This window comes from Microtus oregoni, unplaced genomic scaffold (genome assembly GCF_018167655.1).
Source record: "Microtus oregoni isolate MIOR12 unplaced genomic scaffold, Mior012 000044F_000, whole genome shotgun sequence".
NCBI classification, from domain to species: Eukaryota; Metazoa; Chordata; class Mammalia; order Rodentia; family Cricetidae; genus Microtus; species Microtus oregoni.
The window spans coordinates 218,298-243,675 of NW_024543211.1; the positions used below are offsets into that span (position 1 = coordinate 218,298).

The 25,378-nt window shown below is 38.3% G+C and overlaps 1 protein-coding gene across 1 annotated transcript; it reads right to left on the bottom strand.

Moving 5' to 3' along the window:
* Positions 1–8,028: 8,028 nt before the first annotated feature.
* On the bottom strand, positions 8,029–10,758 carry LOC121434565 (zinc finger protein 431-like). Its single transcript, XM_041633507.1, has 3 exons — positions 10,725–10,758; positions 10,474–10,534; positions 8,029–9,229 (listed from the first exon to the last, which is right to left on the bottom strand). Exons 1-3 carry the CDS (start codon positions 10,756–10,758, stop codon positions 8,029–8,031), a joined length of 1,296 nt encoding a protein of 431 aa, XP_041489441.1.
* Between the last annotated feature and the right edge of the window lie 14,620 nt (positions 10,759–25,378).

Consider the following 25,378-nt stretch of genomic DNA (forward strand, 5'->3'; position numbering starts at 1 on the left):
ACTATACTTATCATATAGAATATTTCTATTTTTGTTTAGAATGTTTGTAACACCTATGCAAAGTTATTTTGTCAGATTGTATCTATGCATGATTCTACCTCTGTTTAAAACATTTTGTTTATTGACACAATTTTATGAGATATTTATCATAGTGCATTATATAATTCTACCTCTGATCAAGATACTTATACATGGTTTATATTTTGAGATCATTTTCCTGTTTTACCGCATAGCTGATTAAAGATATTTTATATTCTGATAGGAAATCTTAATCTTCAACATTGTAATGAGACTTTAGTTGATTGCTCAGGCAGTCAGTTGTCTCTGTCATCTACTACACTTTTTGCGGGCTGCTGCACTTCACTACCTGCCTACTCAAGTAATATTAATGCTCTTCTCAGGCCTTTGATGGGGTTGAAGATGAGATAATCATACTTACCATCCTCTTATTATCTAGCCAAGCCATTTCTACTACAATACATGGATTCCTTAGGATAGAATGCTTATCAAAACATTAGGATATATTCCTTCCTTAATATTGATTATGCTTGTAATTCTAACTTTATATTTGACATCTGTTTCTTGTATACATACTTTTGTATTTAGTTTGGAATTCATTTTTTTTTTTTTTTGGTTTTTTGAGACAGGGTTTCTCTGTGGTTTTGGAGCCTGTCCTGAAACTAGCTCTTGTAGACCAGGCTGGTCTCGAACTCACAGATATCTGCCTGCCTCTGTCTCCCGAATGCTGGGATTAAAGGCATGCGCCACCACCGCCCGGCCTTTTTTTGTTTTTCGAGACAGGGTTTCCCTGTGGTGTTTGAGCCTGTCCTGGAACTCGCTCTTGTAGACCAGGCTGGTCTTGAACTCACAGAGATCCACCTGCCTCTGCCTCCCGAGGTCTGGGATTAAAGGCTTGCACCACCACCACCCAGCCATGTTTGGAATTTCTTATTTAAGCAAAAGGGAGATCTTCAGCAATAGCCTGTAAGATACCACTCCATTTGGGCATGGTTTCCTACATTATAAAAAATCTGTAAACTGTGTGGTCACTTTCTTCAATTCAGTTCTTGATCCTGGCTGCTAGATTTATTGGATACAAGATCCATTGCTCTGGGGCTGGAGATATGGCTCAGTGGTTAAGAGCACTGACTGCTGTTCCAGAGGACCCGAGTTCAATTCCCAGCACCGACATGGTAGCTCACAACTGTCTGAAGATCCAGTTGCTGGGTATCTGACACCTTCACACATAAAAATAAAGTTAAATAAACCATGAAAATATTTTTTTTTAAAAAAAGATCCATTGCCTTGTAGGTGCTCATCTGACCTATAAAAGCCCAAGATATTCTTACACTCTAACTTGGTATTTTCAAAAGTTAAAGATTCAATTAGTACTCACATAGTACAGGGTCTGTCACTCTGACTTGTACAACCTTCAAAATTCATAATAAAAACATGAACTCAGTGTTTAATGGTGAATTTAGAATGAATGCAGCTATATTAATTAAAATCAAACACTTCTCTCTCTCATGTGAGTTTGATCATAGGTTTGGACACATGGGGAGATATGGTATACACCGTCAATTTTCTTTTGGAAAATATGTGTGGTATGCTTTTACTTAAATGTCATAAATCAGTTTGCCTTGGAAAGAGGAATTATTTTATTCAGCTACAAAATTAAGCATATTTCAACTATTCATTTTGTACTTTGTATAATTCACCCATTAACTGCTGTTAACCAAAGATTTTTTTAACTGTTTTTATTCAACTACTCTCCCTTCCTCTCCCCTCCCCCTTTCCCATGATCCACATGTTCCCAATTTACTAAGATCTTGTCTTTGTCTAGGTCTATATAGAATAGATTTATGTATATCTCTTTGTTTCCATTTTGTTGTCTATGTTCTTTGTGAATTGTAGACTGGTTGTTCGGTTTTATATTTAAACGCCACTTAGGACTGAGTACATTTATATTTTTCTTTCTGGGTCTGGGTTAACTCACTCTTATGTTTTCTAGATCCAAAAATTTGCCCATAAATTTGAAGATGTAATTGTCTTTATCCATGTTAATTTGTCCATTCTTCAGTGGAAGGGATGTTTTCAGGTTCTGGCTGTGAACAAATAATGTTGCTGTGAACATAGTTGACCACTTGTCCTTGTAGTATGCCTTAGCATCCATTGAGTACATATCCAAAGTGGTATTGCTGGGTTTTAAGATAACTTGTTTCCTAATTTTCATTCATTCTTTCTTTATAATTTTTGGTTTTCCAAGACTAGGTTTCTCTGTAGACATGGAGTCTGTCCTGGAACTAGCTCTTGTAGACCAGGCTGGCCTTGAAGTCAGAGGGGCCTGTCTCTGCCTCCCAAGTGCAGGGATTAAAGGCGTGCCTCACAACCAGGCAGTTGGCTTTCTCATTTTCTGAGAAAACGCCATATCAAGGTGGCTGACTCAGTTTGCAACCCCATCAGCAATGGAGGAGTATTCCCTTAACCCCACATCCTCTCCACCTTAAGTTGTCACCAATGTTTTTGATTTTGGCTATTATTACAGATATGACGGAATTTCAGAGTTGTTCTGGTTTTCATTTCTCTAATGGCTAAGGAGTTTGGAAATATCACTAAGTGTCTCTCAGTAATTTTAGATTCATATGTTGAAAGTTCTTTATGTCTGTACTCCATTTAATATTGGATTATTTGTTCTTTTGATGACTATTTCTTTGTATGTTTTAAAGATCAGTCCTCTGTCCAATGTGGGGAAGGTGAAGATCTTTTCCCATACTATAGGCTGCCTTTTATGTATTTCTGATCCTGTCTTTGGTTCACAGAAACTTTTGTTTCAGAAGGTCTCATTTATTATTTTCTTTCAATGTCTGTGCTACTGGGGTTATAATTTGAAAGTGGTCTCTTTTGCCACTGTGTTCAAGTACACTTCCTATGTCTTTTATATGGTTTAGGCTGTTTGGCTTTATGTTATGGTCTTTGATCCATTTGGACTTGAGTTTTATTCATGATGATAGATGTGGATCTACTTTCATTTTCCCCCACACTGATATTGGTATGCCAGCACCATGTTGAATATGCTTTCTTTTTCCATCATATATTTTTTGGTTCTTTGACAAAATTCAGGTGTAGTAGGTGAGTGGATTGATATCCGATTCTTAGAATCAGTTCCATTGGTCCTCCTGTCTGTTTTTGTGCCAATACCAGGTTCTTTTCAGTACTGTAGCTCTGTAGTAGACTGAAGTCAGGGAATGTGATGACTCCAGAAATTATTTATTGTATACAGTTGTTTTGGATATCCTGCATTTTTTTTGCTTCTCTATATGAAGTTGAGTATTTTTATTTTGAGGTCTGTGAAGAATTTTTCTGATGTTTACATGGGAATGGTATTGAATCTGTAGATTGCTTTTGGAAAGGTTTTCATTTTTACTATCTATCTATTTATTTATTTATTTACTTATTTATTTGGTTTTTTCGAGACAGGGTTTCTCTGTGGCTTTGGAGCCTTTCCTGGAACTAGCTCTGTAGACCTGGCTGGTCTCAAACTCACAGAGATCCGCCTGCCTCTGCCTCCCGAGTGCTGGGATTAAAGGCGTGCGCCACCATCGCCAAGCCATTTTTACTATCTTGAGTTCTACCTAACAAGGGCAAGGGACATCTTCCCATTCTGTGGTGTCTTCTTCGGTTGTTTTCTTCAAAGATTTAATGTTCATTTCCTACAGTACTTTCACTTGTTTAGTAAGTTGTTCCATAATATTTTATATTATTTCTGGCTATGGTTAACAGTGATGTTTCCATAATATATTAATTCTAGCCATCTTTTTCAAAAAATATTCCTTGTAACCACCTTCTATCATCTACCTTCCTGATGACCATTTCCAATCTTCTGATAACCATAATTATACCCCAACTTCTAAGGGAATTTTTAAACAAAACATACAAGGAAATGTATGAGAGATTTGACTCTTCAAGCCTCTCGTATTTCAGTTAATGGTATCCTGTGGGCTTAAAAACATCATTGAATTTTATGATTTTATGGTTCTGGTTTGACAGCCAAATTTTGTTTCTTTCACTGGACCTTTTTATTTTTTTATATTTATTTATGTATACAATATTCTGTTTGTGTTTATGCCTGCTGGCCAGAAGAGGGCACCAGACCATGTGGTTGCTGGGAATTGAACTCAGGACCTTTGGAAGAGCAGGCAATCCTCTTAACCACTGAGCCATCTCTCCAGCCCCCCACAGGCCGCTTTTTAATGTTTTGGCTGTTTTCAGGGAGTTTTTTTTTTTTTTTTACCTAGTTCTAGATTCAGAGTTAAGGTGCTTTTCTTTGGCTCTGGTTTCAGGCCCAATGTTAGAATACCCTTGCTGTAACCCATAATACTTCATAAAAGGTTTTATGAAATACAATCCTGGTTCAAACTAAAATAAAAAGAGGTATCATCATGCTTAAACAGATTGTGGACACTATCAAATTTTTCTCTACACAATAGCTGCTTTTGGTTAACTAACTGTAAGTGGCTTAAGATCTTAAAGAATAATTTAACATGAGCCCCTAGTTTTTTTCCTCAGGCCCAAAAGATTGTGATAATATGCACAAGCTTTATCAGATTGATTACACACAAAGTCTTACTCTCATATGAAGCATAAAACAATATGACACTGAATTAATTTATAGAGTTTCACTACAGTATGATGTTTTCTCATGTTTTTTGAAGAATAAAGACATTAACTTCAGACTTTCTCTACAGGTAGGCTCATATTATGTATTGAGATGATTGAAGGAGCTGCCGGCCTCTTCGTGCGACCCAGCTTCTGGCTGCCTAGCTAGCTTATGCCCTGAAATAACAACACACAAATGGTATTCAACAAAACACTGCTTGGCCCATTATATCTAGCCTCTTCTAGGCTAATTCTCACATATTAATTTAGCCCATTTCTAATAATCTGTGTAGCACCAAGAGGTGTGCTTACCAGGAAAGATTCAGCATGTGTGACCTGGTGGCTGGCTGCATTGAATCTACCCAGGACAGGAGAGGAAATGACATCTGCCTCACTTTCCTCTGCCTCCAAGCATTCTGTTCTGTCTATTCCACCCACCTAAGGGCTGGCCTCAAATGGGGCCAAGGCAGTTTCTTTATTAATCAATGACCTTCCTCCATCATTTCCCCTTTTTCTGTTTAAACAAGAAGGAAAGGCTTTCACTTTAACATGGGAAAATTACATATAACAAAACAGTTACAATTAAGCATTACAATACTTACATCTATTTTATCTTTATCATAACTAAGAAAAACAATAACTCTTCTTCAACTCCATCAAAAACTCCAGAAAGATATAATATTAGCTGGGCAGTGAGAAATAAGCAACTTACAAAACTCTAGAAATCACAGAGACATCTCACTTCCTGGACAGTCACCCAAAGTTCTTCTGTACAGTTGGGGCATCCATCTTCGGCCTACAGGGCCATAGTTTCCAGCAGACATTTCAATGAAGCAGGAAATTTCAAAGGCAGTTCAGTCACTATCTGCTGTGTCCTACAGAATGTCTCGCAGACTCTTTCATGAATCAGGAACCCTGAAAGATCATCTCACATTTAGGCAAGTTCAGCAGTCCTCTCTCTGAGGGTTCTCTGTGCCCAGTTTATGTAGTATTCCGGGCAAGAGCAGTTTCTTGCCCAAATGGCTATCAAACTCCATAAGGAGGCTCTTCAATGCCCATCTTCCTCTTGAAGTAGCTGGTGTTGCCAGGAGCAGATGTGTCTCATTGACATGCAAAACCCTAAGTTACTAAAATATTTTAAATGCCATATTCTGCAGTCTTTGAAGAATATGAAGAATGCCTATCTAAAATATATCTATGCACATCTAAAAAAATCTAACATGAATAGAAACTTGACTATCATAGATGATTATCTATTAACAACTTATATACATTACATTTTTAAATAAACTACACAATCACAATACCTTAATCAATATCAGAAATATATATACACACATAACAAAATTGACCTTAAATTAGTATCAGTAAAGCAAGATCCATTTCAATCCAAATTATTTATATCTATATTATATCACCCTTTAAATGTAAAAGAACATTTATAAATAATATTTGGGAATATGGATGTAGTTATTTCTCTCCAAACTGCTTCCTGCTGTATAGGGGCACTGTTAATCAGGTCTTTGAGGGTATAACCTGTGTGCTAGATTTGTCTCAGTTAGCAGATAAACAATTTTCTGAAGGTGTTCACAGCAACCTTTCAGGAGGGCGTGGTCTATCATACCATATTAGAATAGAAGCAATCCATAGGGTCTTATCCTGTGAAAACAAAAGAAGAATCTCTTTTCCAAAGTATCATATCCTTAGATCCAAATTCTGAAGTCAAGGTATTTTCAAAATATCTATCTTGGATTAGTTCAGCAGCATTTATAAACAAATATCTTTTAGCAGATGTTGCTTTTTCCTCACCATTAAAATAATTCAAAGAGAGTACAATAGCATACAGTATCAAGATTCTCTGTGTATTTTCCATCTTTGTGTGGTTTTACTTTAACCTCTATTTCATTTATTTTTACTTTTATTTTATATTCTCTGTATATCTTTGCCCTGGAATAACTGTAGACCAGGCTGTCCTTGAACTCTCAGAGATCTGCCTTTCTCTGCCTCCCAGGCATTGGGATTAAAGGCGTGTAATACCACACTTTGAAGTCACAGAAGTCAATCTCCCTCTGCCTCCCAAGTGTTGGAATTAAAGGTGTGTGCTACCACACCCAACTACTCTCTTTCTTCCCTTTTATTTGTTTTTTATTTTAAGAACTTTAACTTTTAGCCTGCATATATTCTTAACACACTGTAAATCATTTAAAGGTTTTCTTTGTTTTTGAATCTCTCTTTACTATATATCTCCCTCTCTTTTTCTGACCACATGAGCTTTTAAACTACTGAGCAATATGGGCAAGATTAAAGCCGTGGCTTTGGCGGCTAGATCCAGCCTTAGCTTTCAGCTTCATGGTTGAGGTACCAGCGGTAGCCATGTTTATTGCCACAAGTCTATGGCATTTCAAGGTCCCTGCCAGCAAGCAAGCTGAAGCATTCTGCTCCCAGACCACACTCAGTCAACTGCCTGCCTGAAAGAGTCAGAGTCTGCCCTGGCAGGACAGCCCAGAAGGGGGCATTTTAAAATGGCACTTTTTCCTGCTACTGCTGAAAACAAAGAAGCATTCAGTTGGCTTTTATCAACACCATTTAAGTGTTTCTTGGCAGGACCTCTTAAGAGCTGCAGGGTTTTGCAGCTAAAGCTCAGTCAGGAAGCCTCTCTTAAATGAAAGTGCTTGCTTGCCTCAAGCAAGCAGAGCATAATGAGAAATTGCTGCTACCAAGAAAACATGCTTTATTCTTTCCCAAGCTTTCTCAGGCTTTATGTGGAAGCAGTTGTCCACATAGAAACCATTCTGTTGAAGGAGCTGCGGGCCGCTTCCTGCCACCCAGGTCCCGGCTGCCTGGCGAGTTTGGGCCCCAAAATAACAACACACAAATTGTATTAATTAAAACACTGCTTGGCCCACTATGTCTAGCCTCTTCTAGGCTAATTCTCACATATTAATTTAGCCTATTTCTAATCTGTGTAGCACCAAGAGGTGCGCTTACCGGGAAAGATTCAGCATGTCTGCCCTGGTGGCAGGCTGCATTGCATCTTCCTCAGACAGGAGAGGAAATGATGTCTGCTTCACTTCCCTCTTCCTTCAGGCATTCTGTTCTGTCGACTTCACCCACCTAAGGGCTGGCCTATCAAATGGGCCAAGGCAGTTTCTTGATTAACCAATGACCTTTCTCCACCTACCACAAATTCCATTCATCAATATCTCTACAGTAGGTGTTATTTTATGCCTTTCAAGAGTACAGGGGTTCTGTAAAGGCCTTACCACACTGATTTCACTCATAAGGTTTCTTTCTAGTGTGCATTCTTTTATGAATGTGAAGACTATTTTCATATTCAAAGGTCTTAATACACTGATTGGATTCATAGGGTTTCTATCCAATATGTGATCTTTTATGCCTTTGAAGTTGACTATGGTGTGCAAAGGCCTGACCACACTGATTACATTCATAGGGTTTCTCTCCAGTATGTGTTCTTTTATGGCTTTGAAGATTACTGTGAACTGCAAAGGCCTTAGCACACTGATTACATTCAAAGGGTTTCTCTCCAGTATGTGTTCTTTTATGCACTTGAAGATGACTACGACGTGCAAAGGCCTTAGCACACTGATTACATTCATAGGGTTTCTCTCCAGTATGTGTTCTTTTATGTTTTTGAAGAGCACTGTTGTCAGCAAAGGCCTTAGCACACTGATTACATTCATAGGGTTTTTCTCCAGTATGTCTTCTTTTATGCAATTGAAGGTTACCTTGTTGAGCAAAGGCCTTACCACAGTGATTACACTCATAGGGTTTCTCTCCAGTATGTGTTCTTTTATGGTTTTGAAGAGAACTGTTGTCAGCAAAGGCCTTAGCACACTGATTACATTCATAGGGTTTCTCTCCAGTATGTGTTCTTTTATGTTTTTTAAGAGCACTGTTGTCAGCAAAGGCCTTAGCACACTGATTACATTCATAGGGTTTTTCTCCAGTATGTGTTCTTTTATGCAATTGAAGATTACCTTGTTGAGCAAAGGCCTTACCACAGTGACTACACTCATAGGGTTTCTCTCCAGTATGTGTTCTTTTATGTTTTTGAAGAGAACTGTTGTCAGCAAAGGCCTTAGCACACTGATTACATTCATAGGGTTTCTCTCCAGTATGTCTTCTTTTATGGCTTTGAAGTTTACTGTAAACTGCAAAGGCCTTAGCACACTGATTACATTCAAAGGGTTTCTCTCCAGTATGTGTTCTTTCATGCACTTGAAGATGACTACGACATGCAAAGGCCTTACCACACTGATTACATTCATAGGGTTTCTCTCCAGTATGTGTTCTTTTATGTTTTTGAAGAGCACTGTTGTCAGCAAAGGCCTTACCACACTGATTACACTCAACGGGTTTCTCTCCAGTATGTGTTCTTTTATGAGTTTGAAGAACACTGTATTGAGTAAAGTCTTTACCACACTGATTATATTCATAGGGTTTCTCTCCAGTATGTGTTCTTTTATGCCTTTGAAGATGATTGTGATGAAGAAAGGTTTTATCACATTGCCTAATTTTAGAGCATTTTTCTCCGGTATGTGTTTTTTTATTCCTTAGAAGATGAGTGTTATAACACAAGGCTTTAGCACAGTGAGAATATACGGAAAACGTCGCTCCAGTTTGATTTCTTTCAATCCTGCAAGGATAATTTATGCATATAAAAGTTTCACCACATTCAATGCACTGTTAAACCTCATCTCTATATGAATTAACTTCATATTTTTTCCAATTGTAAAAAGGCATCAAACATTATGGTTCTATAACTTTGTTTTAAATCATGGTTTGTTTACCCATTAGGGGTCATTTTGCATCTCAAAAAATATTTGTAATGATAATTGCCTTTCTGCAATGGTTTACATTTTCATCTATACCTATATTTTTCTATTATATTTTTTACATTTTTGAAGAGAACTGCATACACTGAGTGCTTTACCAACTTTACTACATTTATAAATTTTACTATATCGTGAATCATTATACATTTGCTAAGTGAACTAAGACACCTAAAATATTTGCACAGACCTAGAACTCATCGTGGTTTTTTCACAATGTGATTTTATGTATTAACAATGATGGTAGAAAATGAATTAACTTTGCATTTTTGTATCAAACTCAATAAGTATACTCTACATTGGAACTACATTTTATCTTCATAATTGTTCTTAAGGAGAGGTATGCTAAATATTTCCATATCCCTATGCTCATACTCTTGTGTCAAGAGTAACATATGAAATATATGAAATATATGTAATATAAGAAAGGAAGAATAGTCAATAAAAGATTTCCACATTGAATCCTCACGGTTTGACTTTTTTTCCTCAGACTTGTGGTATAGATACCAAGATTTCTCCACAACATCTGCCCCTTGATCCTTGACTCCAACAGCTGCTTTCATTAAACTTAACACAGTCACAAAAACTATATGAGTAATACAAGGCTTACCATGGGCTATTGATTTAGTAGGAAGTTTGGCAGCTATATTCATCATCACTGAAATGTGTATACATTTTCTGTCATGAGTAACAAGAAACAAATGGACTGGTAGATGTATAATACAGCTCTCATGGTTAATGGTAAAATCTGTATAGTCATTGCTTCCTTGACTTTTTCTTAAATGAATGCCTTGCAAATGCAATTCACATACAGGAAATTGAGCTATATGGATTTGTGAGAATTTAATAACCATCGATGCATTTAAAGCTGTGCTTATTTACACTGTTGTTTTGTTTAAAAGTGTCATAACACATTATAAACTCAGCAGAGGCACATTGTTATAAACTTGCATAAGAAAATTACCTTGCATGCCTTCTACACCATTGACAATGTTCTTCAGTGTTATAGTCTTCCCAAATGTATCCTAAAGTACAGTACCAAAATATGTATGTTATATTTTTTAACACTGTGAAATAATTAGCTTATTATCCTAAGAACAATGACTGTGTTATTCACCTCATTCTCCTTCTTTCTAAATCAAATTACAGAACAAAATCATAAACCAACGAAAAGTTGTCTCCATATTTTGAAACATGAAAGAAATTTATTTTTACCGATAGTAGTGAGGTTCCTGTAGGTCTCCAGCATCACATCTTTGTAGAGATTCTTCTGGGAAGCATCCAGCAAATCCCACTCTTCCTTAGTGAATATGATATGCACATCATCATAGGTCACTGCCTTCAAAAATATACCACACGTGTGTACAATGTAAGCATGACAGTAGCAACATTGGAATGCATACTTCTTTGACAGTACAGTTGTATGATTCTGGTGTTATCCACTCTTATTCCATGACATAGACAGTTACTTTAGAATGAAATTTAAAAGTAGAGTAAATTTTATCTCTATATCCTTTGTACCACCTTATAAGAGAAATATCAATTCATAAGGAGAGAAAATCAGAAAAGCTGAACAGTACATTGTATGCATGAGAATATTGTACAAAAAAATTACTGACTACAGAAAGGAAAAAAAGATGGACAAACTGGGTGTATTGAAGTATTGTGCCTTTTACCACAACACTCAGAAAACAGAGGTGGGAATCTTTGTCTCTGAGTTGAATGCCAGTCAAGTCTAAGCAATCAGGTCCAGGAGAGGTGGAAATACACATTGAGACCCTGTTTCCATTGTAAACTGGAATGAAACAAAGAATGGTATACAAAGATCTGAAAGACTTTTATTGAACTTCCCACAAAGAATTGTTTTCACTCCAGTTAATGACTCAGAATACTCAGGCAGTATTAATGTTATGAATACATGGCATCTTGGCAATCAGAGTGATGCCCTCTGTCAATTTTTAAAATTCAAGAAATTATGAAGCTCAGCACAGCAGCATATACTTGACATAAAAAAATACCTACATTCTAGCACCATCATCCAATACCATAAAAACAAATAGAGCCAGGAATGATGCCTCCAATTAGTTACAGGAATTGAGAGCCACACAGTTACTCAGATAGGCAAACAAAACAATTAAAACAGCAGGTTACCAAAGTCCTGAGGACTGAATAACAACTGTTTCTGCTATCTTTTATGTGCTTTAGAGATCAAGCCTATAATGATGTTGAAAGCATTTCAGTATAAGTAGGAAGCTGGCTGATTAATGTCAAGCACAACACAGTAGATTTAAATGTCAGGAAATTACTTGAGGGTATTGAGATTCATTGGATACAATGAGGAATTTCATATAGAAGGGCTTCTTCTCCTACTAAAGATCCACAGAAAACTGAAAGAAAACCACTATGGAGAGAAACTTGTTGAAATACATGATCTTTTCTGGGAGGTTGTTCATTCAGTCAAGTACAATGTGAACCCGGTTTCTATTATTTCATGGTCAACAATGGAAAAAATTCATTTAGTCATTTCAATGATTCCCATTTAGTGTTTCTTGAAGAAGGATGCTTTAAAGAAATACAACACCAGCTCAGAATTGAGAAATAAATGTATACTTATTTAGGGATGGACTCTTAAATCATAATCTTATGCTTGAACAGAGATCAGAATCTGAATCACACAGCCAGAAAAGCGGCCAAACTCATGCTCTACATTGACAAGTATAGTATAAGATGCCACGCCCCAATGGGCGGGAAACCACTCGCTGTAATTCTTTCTACAGCATCTCCCCCTTTTGTATAAATAAGAGAGTTTTTTTGTTTGTTTTTTCGAAATAAGAGACTTCTAAGCCCAATACAAAATTATATACAATAAGAACAATATATTCAACAATTTTCCCATCCTAACTAGTTTAATTCTTGTTTAATAAATAATTTGGACAAGTTATGAGAGGAAAGTAACTACAACTATCTAGTTTTCAACCCCATTGAATGTGAGAAGGGAAATATTACTTGAGTAAGCAGGAAGTGCAATCAAGCAACTTTTCAAAATGTGCAACAGGGCAGGAGAGATGGTTCAGAGGTTAAGAGCACTGACAGCTCTTCCAGAGGTCCTGAGTTCAATTCCCTGCAACCACGTGGTGGCTCAGAGTCATCTATGGTGAGATCTGGTACCCTCTTCTGGCAAGCATACATGGAAGGAATGTTGTATACATAATAAATAAATAAATCTTTTTAAAAAAAACAAAATGTGCAACAAATTACAGAGATAACTGGCTACCTGGGCAATCATGCAAAGTCTCATTTGCAACATTGAAGGGACCAACATTTGCTAAGACCTAGAATAACTGACAGATCATTTTCAGAGGTAGAAAATATTTCAAAATCATCTTACCCTGTCTTGTCAAGATTTAACAGACCTGTTTGTCCATATTCAGATACCATCTATCTTTTCAGTAGTTGAGGCATGAGCATGGTTTTGCCCAAAAGACAGTTTTGCCAAGAAAAAAAGAAGCTCCAAGTGGAGCGCTTTCAGTGCTCAATATTCTCTGGGGGAATACATAAATGCTACCAGAAGCAATAGTGCCTCACTTCAACAGAACTCTAAGTTAGTTAAATGCCATATTCTACAGTTCTTTGAAGTGGTTGAGGATTACCTATCTATGCAGAATATAATCTCTACTTATCTAAAGAACCTGATTATTCGAACTATAAGTATGACAAACATAGATTACAATTGATCTATAATTTTTAATACTTATCTAACTTAAAGACTAAGATTTCACATGAGAATATTATACAGTATTGCAACAAATGAGGACAATGACCTCAAAATGTAAACAATGTATAGGTATCTTGATCAGTGGTAGAAATGTACATTGCAATTTGATAAATATGTATCAATATATAAAACATTTTAAGGAGAGGTAGAAGCATGAATGCATATAATATTCAATATGACTTAACATTGTATCAATATATAAGAATCTATACAAATGCAATTGCCTATAAATTATAACACACAAGCATTCACTCTATTACTCACTATTATTAGTGTGTGTGAGCTCACACTAATCTATTATTTCATCCAATTTTCCCTTTTTTTTTTTCAAAGAGATCCCGAGCCTTTAAAATTTCACCTCGCCCCAGGCGGTGGTCACGCATGCCTTTAATCCCAGCACTTGGGAGGCAGAGGCAGGCGGATCTCTGTTAGTTTGAGACCAGCCTGGTCTACAAGAGCTAGTTCCAGGACAGGCTCCAAAACCACAGAGAAACCATGTCTCGAAAAACCAAAAAAATAAAAAATAAAATTTCCCATCCAACCCACAATCCTATACCAATTATAACCAACCCCTAAATGATGTCCCTAACCCTGAGTACAAACGTTGCTGGGAGAGGAGAGGAAGTCTTTTAGAATTACTCCCAGCCGGGTGATGGTGGCATAGGCCTTTAATCCCAGCACTCGGGAGGCAGAGGCAGGAGGATCTCTGTGAGTAGAAGACGAGCCTGGTCTATAGAGCAAGTTCCAGGACAGGTTCCAAAGCCACAGAGAAACCCTGTCTCGAAAAACCAAAAAAGAATTACTTCCAGCTGTCATGGGGGCGATGTTCTTTCTTTGGGATCCTTTTAAAGGTAAAATGATGGTTAAGTTCCAAGATTACTGTCTGGTATAATTGCATATAGTCTCACTATTTGGTAAGGTTTTTCTGACCTTCCTATAAGAAGGTCAATCCAGAACATTGTAAAAAGTATACCATTTCAGCTAACTAAGATGGAACCATCTTGAGCATCTGGTACTCAAAACAGATCTTATAGTAGTGCTATTATCATCCTGATGTAATAATATCAACCAGGTAGACTAGTTGTGGGGCCCCATCTTCTTCCTGGAAATTTAAAAATTACTGCAGGAAAATCCATTGTTCATCGTGGAAAACTTAAACATTATTTATATAGACATATACAGACATACATATTCAATGGCATGTACAATAGAGACAAAAATAGATATGAAAAGAAGTGAAAATTTTTCCTAATTTTAAAAGTAACTACTTATTTATACATTTTACATTGATATAGATATGGATGCTTCCTTTTGATACAAACTTGACATTATTTTTGTTAAAACATACTGTCTATGATGTTATATTCTTACTCAAGATATTTTACCTAATACAACTCACTTAAACATGCAATGAAAATTTCTAGTCCTCAAAAGTTTTATCATAAACAAATTAGGATATAAAGTACTGCAGGTTAGTAGTTTGTAACTTATTATAATTGAAATTATACTCAATTTAGGTATGTTTTCAACATTATACAGAATTTTATTAGATGATTCAAATGAACATACTTTAGAGAAAATATTTGCTGAAGTAAAGTAAACTTTGTCTCCTTGGCGATTAAAAATATACAGAATATTCTGAAAATATACAAAAAGGAGATTCTATTAATTATTCAGCATGTAAAATACTTTTACAAAAATTTGAGCCCTAAATTTAAAAATTAGGAGAGATTATTTGTGGAATCTTAATAATTTTCTGAAATTGCTGCAAGGCATTTACCATCTATAGTCCACTATTTGGGTAAAAAATTCAAAACAGTAATTAGAACCAAACTATAAAAGGTGACAAAGATTTAAATAGTCAAAGAGAATTATAATCTAAAGCAGAGAAAAAAATTGGTTTAGTGGAAATAAAGTTATAGGATGCACATACGGATTGTTTGGAACTGAAGTTTGGTTACATTCAAGACATTTTTCTTGATACAGGGTTTTTCTGTAGCCTTGGAACATGTACTTGACGTAGCTCTTGTAGACCAGGCTGGCCTCAAACTCCACCTGCCTCTACCATCCAAGTGCTGGGATTAAAGGCATGAGCCACCACCTCATGGTCTTCATTCTAGGCATTTTAACCTCTATGCATTCCCCTATAGGAATTTTACTGCAGAGGAATGATATTATTTTAAAATCAATATTGTTACCATATAAACAGACAAAAAGCTATAAAGTTATGTGGAAAAACTCTGCATTGATATTAAAAAGAAAACTGAAACTTCATCTATTAGCAAGAATTGACCAAGGTTAAATTATAGACTGTTTTACTAATGTTAAAATTGAATCATAATGGACAGCAAGTAAACACTGGCAAAGTGCTTGCAGTAACTTCTTGGTAGAGATTAACAACAAATATCTCTTTTGCCATAATATTAATAATCATAATGATCATCCTGAGTCATTTCAGACTTAAGGAAGCCCTTTGAGTTCAAGCATGCCTGCTGTACTTCTTCCAGTAAACTTGAGGGCTGTGAATAACATCTGCGTTAGCCAACAGAAAAAGCATTTTGCCCAGCTGAAAGAGTCCATTTTTTCTATTAAGATTTGGGCTAGTGCAGGCCAGCCAAGGGCACTCCTTGTTAATGATTAGAAGCTGCTTAGCTGAATCAGATAATGCACAGGTTTGAACTGCCTCCAAGCACAGTGCAGGGAGGTGGGGAGCTGGCTATACTGCTTTTTGATCTGCTTTTTGGCTATATTTAGTATATATGCTGGCTGAGAAATAAACTCAGGCTGTTTTCTATTGACCTTTCATCCTCTAGGTCTAACCTATGATTCTGTCTTCATTTCTATTAATCTAACTTTTCCTAAGACTCAGCATCCCCTCCAAGGGAACCCTAGGTGAATTTTGCTAGACTGATTAAATGGGGTATAATGTCCCTGTAAGTCCTCAGACTGAATGCTGTTTCTACAAAACACTCAACCCTCAGCTCCTGTCTCGTACCACCTTATATTCCTCTCTGTGTCCAGACATGTCACTTCCTATCTGCAACTCCTTAGTGATAGGATTAAAGAAATGAGACACCAGCATTTGACTCTACAACAAACTAGTGTGACTACTGGGATTAAAGCTAAGTGTCAGCCTTGCCTGTGGTGTAAGGCTGGCCATGGCATCTGTTTTACTTCATGATCTTCAGGCAAGCTTTATTATTAAAATATAAATGAAAAAATAAAATTAAATAATTAGAAGCAAGCATCTGAGATCAAGAAGAGAAATGTAGAACTGTTTATCACCAAAGAGTATAAGAAATATTCTGAGTACAAATTGGTGAAGGTCCATCATTTTCAAAGACAGTGCATGATATGATTAAATTATAGTTCACAAAATCAGCAATATAGATGACACGATTGACAAACCAAGAGACAAACACAAATATATAAACATATACATATATATGTTTCTTTTTTTGGTTTTTTTTTTTTGTTGTTGTTGTTTTTCGAGACAGGGTTTCTCTGTGGTTTTGGAGCCTGTCCTGGAACTAGCTCTTGTAGACCAAGCTGGTCTCAAACTCACAGAGATCCGCCTGCCTCTGCCTCCCGAGTGCTGGGATTAAAGGCGTGCGCCACCACCGCCTGGCCTTTTTTTGGTTTTTTGAGACAGTGTTTCTCTCATATATATGTTTCTTAAAGTAGAATTATATATATATATATATGTGTGTGTGTGTGTGTGTGTGTGTGTGTGTTTCTTAAAGAAGTACTGTAAGATTCAAATCAAAATCAATTCCCGAGAAATCACTGGCCATCATGCATCCTGTACACTCTTGTTCCCTCCTTTTTTTTTTGTTTTTGGTTTTGGAGTAGAGACAGGGTTTCTCTGTGGTTTTGGAGTCTGTCCTGGACCTAACTCTTGTAGACCAGGCTGATCTGGAACTCACAGAGATCCGCCTGCCTCTGCCTCCCGAGTGCTGGGATTAAAGGCTTGCGCCACCACTGCCCGGCTCCTGTTCTCTCCTTTACCAATAATAGAAAATGGGTTTGGTGAAAAGGACTGTTTCACCAAAATTTACAATATTCTCTTTTTTTTTAAATATTTATTTATTTATTATGTATACAATATTCTGTCTGTATGCCTGAAGGCCAGAAGAGGGCACCAGACCTCATTACAGAGGGTTGTGAGCCACCCTGTGGTTGCCGGGAATTGAACTCAGGACCTTTGGAAGAGCAGGCAATGCTCTTAACCACTGAGCCATCTCTCCAGCCCCCTACAATATTCTCTTGAAGTCTTCTGATGTTTTTACTTTACAGAAAATAGTTTTGATTACTGAAAGCATCTCATTCTCTAATGATGAGGAAAATGATGTCTGTTAGGCTCACTACCATGTGGTTTCCTACAATTAGTGATTGAATCCAAGTCTGCACCACAGTGAGGAAATGAATTCTTTTAAAATGGAATTTCAAGAGAACAAATGTTTAAAGAATCAGTGTACGTGTAAAGCAACTTGCTTTACTCCAAATACTCTATAAGTCCCAAGCACTTTTGAAAATAAGGTTACTGATATTTTTGTGTGTTTGTGCATGACAGAGAATATCATACACATACACACTCACACACACAAACAGGTGACATACAGGAATGAAGGTTGCTGAATTGGGAATATTAGAGATTTGTTAACTGTAGGCCCATATTTATGTATGGTGTAGCAGCCAAGCATAAAAGCCATAGGCCTGGTATGAGCTGATCACGTAGCTCATCAGACAAGCTGTCTCTGTGTAACAATAGCAAGATTGTTTAGTTCCTTTCTTCTTTTGTTAGAAATGTAGATCTCCCGAGGAGAGGTGTTGGCTGAAACTTGTCAGGATATTTGGTGCCTATTTCTTGGAAATTTGGAGGAAGTCTATTTTTTTGTTTGTTTGTTTTTCGAGACAGGGTTTCTCTGTGGTTTTGGTTCCTGTCCTGAAACTAGCTCTTTTTTTTTTGTGGTTTTTCGAGACAGGGTTTCTCTGTGGCTTTGGAGCCTGTCCTGAAACTAGCTCTGTAGACCAGGCTGGTCTCGAACTCACAGAGATCCGCCTGCCTCTGCCTCCCGAGTGCTGGGATTAAAGGCGTGCGCCACCATCGCCTGGCCTGAAACTAGCTCTTGTAGACCAGGCTGGTCTCAAACCCACAAAGATCCCCCTGCCCCTGCCTCCCAAGTGCTGGGATTAAAGGCATGCACCAATACCTCCTGGCTTTGAGGAAGTCTTATAGAGATGCTAATTCATGGCCTGCTAGACACCTAGTGTACACTTAGGTGAGGACCTGACTAAAAGCCCATTCACCTGGTTGCCTAGGAGACAGCCTAATGTGTTTTCCCACTCAATAAGGTGTTTGAATAATAAACAAAAAGAGATCTTCAAGAGATCTTGCCCTACAAGAATGACCCTGTAAATTGCGTCTGATCATTCTTCGTGACTCCATTCCAGTCCAGTTAGGGAAAATAATTATCTGTGTTGGACCCACATGGGATTCAACAATTAATCTATCAACTAGCATGTAGGTATCTGAATTCAGGTCATACACAAAAAGAATATGTGCTGAGCCACATGCCCTGACACAAAAAAGCTTTTATCCAGTATGTCAAGTCTTTCTAAGATTAATAAAATCAAGAAAACCAAAACATAAAAAAGAAAAAGAAGACCCTTATGAAGACGATCTATAAAAATTATGATTTTGTGTATGATAAGTTTTTACCATTAAATGAATACAAATAGCTTGGCCCAACAATTTATAACTGGACAACTGATAACAAACCAATATTCACAGTGGAAACACTCAGAAAGCTCAAGGGATTATGTATTGATTATACCAACACTTAAGTAGCAAAGATTCAAACATGAAGATAGCAACAACTGGAAAACATAGAAATGCCAGGAAATGGAAAGAAGCAGGCATCAAAGATGAATAAAAGCAGTCTTTTAACATAAACTTTCCAAAAAACAATAAAGACCTGATAAAATTAGAAATTTTCTGAATAAAATTGATGAAGGTCCATTATTTTAAAGATAACCAATAATATATTTAGATTACAGTCAGATTACAGAAAAGGTAGTATAAAAAATCATGTATAATGACTTCTATGCTTTCCACAATTATACATAAATAAAAAAATGTGCACAATTTTTGTGAAAGAATTAAGGGGAAGGATATAAAAAGGCAAAAGCAGATACAGAAATATATAGTCAACTTTTAATCAAAAGACCAAAGAAAACTTAGGCAAGGAAAAGTGTGATCTTGACCAATGTTACCCAGCTACCTTTGATTATATGTGTACAGAAATTAAATAAACACAAACTGCACAACTTTCCCAGAGTTATCTCAAAGTAACACTTAAACTGTTGTTTCTGGCTGGGTGGTGGTGGCACACGCCTTTAATCCCAGCACTCTGGAGGCGGAGACAGGTAGATCTCTGTGAGTTTGTGGCCAGCCTGGTCTATAGAGCTAGTTCCAGGACATGCTCCAAAGCGACAGAGAAAACCTATCTCAAAAAAAACCCCAAAAAACAAAAAACCTGTTGTTTCTGACCCCCAATTACTGATATGTCTTCCAAAGACAGAAACCTCATGATATAGTTGCTCTCTTTGCAAACAGAGATCTCTTGTGATGACTCTCCAGACCCTTGTGCTTTTTTCTGGTTTCAGATAAATGCTGCTCCATTGATACCCAATCCCAAACAACCTAGAAAAATGATTTAAGGAGCAGTGGGGGAAGCAGGTGGTTGGAGATTCGTGCCTGAGCAGTGGTTCGGGGCCTTTGGGGAGCCTGAGAGGGAGAGAGCCAGTGGTGCAGGGGACCATGGGAACAACCTTCCCAAAGAGCACTGATCCTGTGCCCCCTCTACAGGTTCTGGGCACACCTGGGGAGTCCCTGGCAGCCAGAAGCAGGAAGAAGAGCCAGTACTACTTAAGGTGAACCCCAGGGATAGCATCATTGAGGGCCCAGACCTAGATGTGATCAAAGCTTCAGGGAGTCAGGGAGATAGAGGAAGAGGATGAGAAGTTAAAAGAGCTACAAAATGAGGTAGAGAAGCAGATGAATAAGAATACAACCCCTAAATAAGAGTACAACCCCTGGTAATGCTGGCTCAGTGATCTCATCTCTTGAGGAAAAGATGGAGGCTCATGCCAGTTCCATCTATGTTGGCAATGTGGACTATGGTGCAACCACAAAGAGCTGGAAGCTCACTTTCATGGCTGTGGTTCAGTCAACCGTGTTACTACAGTCTGTGCCAAATTCAGTGGTCTTGCCAAAGGGTTTGCCTATGTAGAATTCTTAGACAAAGAGTCAGAGAGGAATTCCCTGGCTTTAGATGATTCCCCATTTAGAGGGAGACAGATTAAGGTGATTCCCATCAGCACAACAGATGGGTTTCCAATATGCCCAATACCGTGCATGAACTGCCAATTACAACAGCTCCAAGTCTTGATTCTGGGATCAAAAAAAAAAAGAGTTAAAAGAAAAGAAAGAAAAACAGAAGATGGAAAAATATTTTTGAAAAAAGATATACTGTGGAAGGGGGAGAATCCCATAACTAACTGAGGAGGGACCTACTCTGTGTAGTAGGCCAGGCACAGGGACTAAGGCAGTGGTGACATGTTCCCTCTGGAGATTCAATATAGACACTTCTCAAATGTGCAATGTGCTCTGTTTGCCTGATCCACCTCATTCTCTTTGGGCCTGCTCAAGGGAAGGTGGGCATGGGTGGTAGGAGGGCATTTTTTCAACCAGAGCTCTGGAAGGGCACCAATCTGTTCAGCTTTTTTCCTTCCCTCATCTTCTCTCTGCCTTTTGCAGACCCTGCCTGCCTTCTCCTGTCCTTTCATTTTTAGGCAAAGTCTGCCTTTCTTTCCTACGGTCTCCTGCTCCTCCAGATTGTCTGGTGAACTATTGTTTGCTTTTTTGTTTATTTTTCTGTCTTGAGTGTCTTTCTTTGCAGGTTTTTGTAGCGGAAAGAACTCACTCCAGTGGATTCAGTGTGAATTACACTTACCCTTGGGGAAATACACTACTTTGTTTCGGGAAGTTTTGCAGTGTATTTTTGTTGTTGTTGTTGTTCAAGGAGGAGGAAGCTGGATTTTGTTTATTTTTTTAAACTCATTTAAAAGGAATGGGGTTTAGGCCAGGCAGTGGTGGTGCATGCCTTTAATCCCAGCACGCGGGAGGCAGAGACAGGCGGATCTCTGTGAGTTCGAGACCATCCTGGTCTACAAGAGTTAGCTCCAGGACAGGCTCCAACACCACAGAAAAACTCTGTCTCAAAAAACCAAAAAAAAAAAAAAGGATGGGTTTTTTTTAAAAAAAAAACTGTGTCATAAATATACTTCTTTATGGAAAGAAAGAAATATGATTTAAAATTTATTTTTTCTCCTACATGGATTATTGTCCAAGATGTGAATTATGCTCTATCTACCTGCCCAACACAATGCACTCCTGAGAAATGTCTGCAGATCACAAACTCCTTTGGCCCCTTTAACTAAGCTTCACTGGATCACACCTTTGCAGCTAGTGGCAGGATTACATTAAAAGCATTCTAATCGCCGGGCGGTGGTGGCTCACGCCTTTAATCCCAGCACTCGGGAGGCAGAGGCAGGCGGATCTCTGTGAGTTCGAGACCAGCCTGGTCTACAAGAGCTAGTTCCAGGACAGGCTCCAAAACCACAGAGAAACCCTGTCTCGAAAAACCAAAAAGAAAAAAAAAAAGCATTCTAATCATGCATTGCTAGATTATAATGGATCGCTAGATTAGAATTGGATTAAAGGCATGCATCACCACTACCCAGCAAATACATAATTTTAATACTGTGAATTGGTACAGTCACTTAAGTACTTTGAAGGTGCAATATAGAGGACACTCAAGGTTTCCCAGGAAAGCAACAAAGAGGGACCAAAGCCACCCGAGTCAACATAACAGAAGTTGTCTCAGAAGCAGTATTTCTATCAGGACAGAAATGCAGCTCTTCTAGAATTAATATGCCTTCCCACTGAGAAATCACATCATACACTTAGGAGATTAATAAATTAAGTATCTTTAATGATGTTATGCATTGATCTCTGTCCAATGCTCAAGGGACAGAGGTTAAATAGATTTTTGCATTCAATATATGCTGTTAGTCATAAGTATCCCTTAGGATAATGGTCCAGATTATACTCTGAACAACTGAAATAGAAACAGGCAACTTGCCAGTCTAAATATATAGGCCAAAACATTTTCAGAATATTTTCTTAAGTATGCGCATGACCTATTACAGCAGGTCATTCTTCACTGACAGGGTTCTAAGGTGAAGATCACAAGGGAGGAGAAAGACTGGACTGGACAAGTAAAAGATAAAAAAGATAAGGTGGGGAGGTGTTGCAGAAGATAAGTCCCAGCCTAATAAGCTTCTTAAGAAAAATAGCTTCTTAGCTGAGCAGTGGTGAGGCACGCCTTTAATTCCTGCCAGGAAATCTCTGTGAGTTCAAGGCCAGCCTAGTCTATAAAAGCTTGTTCCAGGACGGGCTCCAAAGCTACAGAGAAACTTGAAAAACCAAAAAAAAAAAGTGAAAAAAGAAAAATAGCATCTTGCCAGGTGGTGGTGGCCTATACCTTTAATCCCAAGACACAGGGAGAAGAACCCTGTGCCTCTCTGTGAGTTGAAAGCCAGCCTGGTCTATTACTTCCTAGGGGGAAATGAAAGAATTACACGAAGTCAGCAGAAACTATGATACAATGAGACAAATTTAGGAAGAGGCTAGTCCAACAATTCTACACAAAGGGTATACAGGGTATTTTGCAATCTTTGCTACATCCAGAATGGCCTTGGTACTGAGAACCATAGCTCCATATGGTGGGAAAGGTTGAGTTGTCAAGATCTGAAGCAACCCCTCCACAAAGCCTGGGCACCAGACCATTATGGGCTCTCCAATGCACATTCCTGGTTTTAGAGAAGGAGCTCTGTTTTAGTATCAATACATCAGGTCCTTAGGGAAACTCACAGGCTTATGTACCAGGCTGTTACTAGGTCAGCAAGAATGTCCCTCTTCCCTGCCTGAGGTCCTAAAGGAAAGCCTTGATTGATCAGGCTATTCCTTCACACAACAGTGTTTTACATTTCAAATATATGTCACCCGGTGACAGAACTATGCCTCTCTCAAAAAGAAAACTGGAACTTTATGGCATGCCAGGTCTTAAGGTTGGTTGTGACCTGTAATGTCTCCTTGAGCAGCTTGTTAACAGGTCTATTCTTTGATATATGGGTGGGTCTAGTGATTTTTTTTTATTTTTCAAGACAGGGTTTCTCTGTAGCTTTGGAGCCTGTCCTGGAACTCACTCCTGTAGATCAGGCTGGCCATGAACTAACAGAAATCCACCGGCCTCTGCCTCAAGAGTATTGGAATTAAAGGTGTGCACCACCACCACCCAGCAGTGACTTTTTATTTTTAACTCAGTGATGGCTTCTTTTTTTTTTTTTTGGTTTTTAGAGACAGGGTTTCTCTGTGGTTTTGGAGCCTGTCCTGGAACTAGCTCTTGTAGGCCAGGCTGGTCTCGAACTCACAGAGATCCACCTGCCTCTGCCTCCCGAGTGCTGGGATTAAAGGCTTGCGCCACCACCGCCCGGCCTGATGGCTTCTTTGATATGGTTTGGAGTCAAATATCTGGACACTCCTGATAAACAATGTATACCTGGGCATTCTAATCTCTACCAGCCCTCATTAGCATAGACTCACAGTTTGGGTGTTTTAGATGCCGTTCTCCCTCTGATAATTTCTACTTTGTGAGACTTAATTATTTCATAAGCATTGGTCAATCTATTGTATCACCAATTCTACTCTTCTACATTATGACACAGTAGTGGAGAGCTACACGACATGTGAGATGCCTTTGATAACGTCCACAAATTTAAATATAAATTCAGATTATATTTAAAGCTTAAATGCAAAGTGCTCAATATCGAGAAGTTACTGGAGAAATGAGGCTTCTCTGAGTTTGGCAACTTGTTTCCATGAATGCGTGAACCCTGTTGAAGTTCACTAGGAAGGAGTTTAGGAGCTTCCTGCTCCCAATACTTTAAGGAGATGAAGCCACAGAGCAAAGTTATTCAGAGGCCTGCCCCTAGGTCCAGGAGTTAGCAGGGACCATGAGGGACTTCACAATACAGGCAATATGGCTGCAGGTTCCCACCCAGACCCATGGAGGTAACAGCATAGTGTTTTCCGCACCTCGCCCTCTGCTCCTCCCCATCAGGAGACGACGTTCCCTCACTCACCATGTTGTGCTTCTCCATCTTGCCAAAGTTCTCAGCTCATCGTCTCCCTGCAACAGCAACTGCACCCAAGAACAGGAATCCACTGGCGCCAGCTCCTCCTCAAAGCCAAGACTGAAGGCGGCTGCCAGGAAGAGACCTGCACTGCTTCTGACTGGCAGGTCACCTGGAGTGCTGATTGGCTAGTGAGTCCTGAGTGGCTAGAGCCCCGCCCATATAGGGTACAGAGTGCTCAAAGAGACAGAATACTAGCTCCTGTCCATTCCATTCACCCCAAGAGAGAACTTTCCAGATCTGAGAATACATGCATTTTAATAGCACTGTCCCCTGGCTACTAAAGCAATCAATGTCATCTTCTTGCACTCCTAGGAACTTTCCCTTTTTCTTCCAGCAAACTGTGTGACTTGTACGGTGCACTGTGCTAGGCGGGTGGAGCGATTTCCTGTCTCACAGATGTAAGGATGCCTAGAATACTAACAACTAAAGAGAGTTTTAAAGTTACAAAATGAAATATTTGTTCTGTGGCTTCATTCTCAGGTCAGATGGACTGAATGTACTTTTTACATGGTTTTCACGGGGATTTTACACAACAGGAATGAGAAAAGCAGGAATGAGATCTCAATCAAGATGATTGGCTTTTCCCCCATCGGAAAGCTGGATGATGACTCCATTGTTTATGGGTTTTATTCCTGAAATTTGAAGTAAACTCCAGGCAAATGAATAATAATAAAAAGGGTAGTGTTCATGGAAATTTGAATATGTAGAGAATAATGGAGCTAGAAAGAATGACTTCATGAGCATTATTGTTAGCCAGCACTTCTTCCTC

Coding starts and splice junctions, on each gene's coding strand:
- LOC121434565 (XM_041633507.1), bottom strand. CDS start 10,758: ATGCTGGAGACCTACAGGAACCTCACTACTATCG. Junction 10,535..10,724: donor CAGGAACCTCACTACTATCG/GTAAAAATAAAT, acceptor ACTGTACTTTAG/GATACATTTGGGAAGACTAT. Junction 9,230..10,473: donor TGGTGTAGAAGGCATGCAAG/GTAATTTTCTTA, acceptor TCATCTTCTAAG/GAATAAAAAAACACATACCG.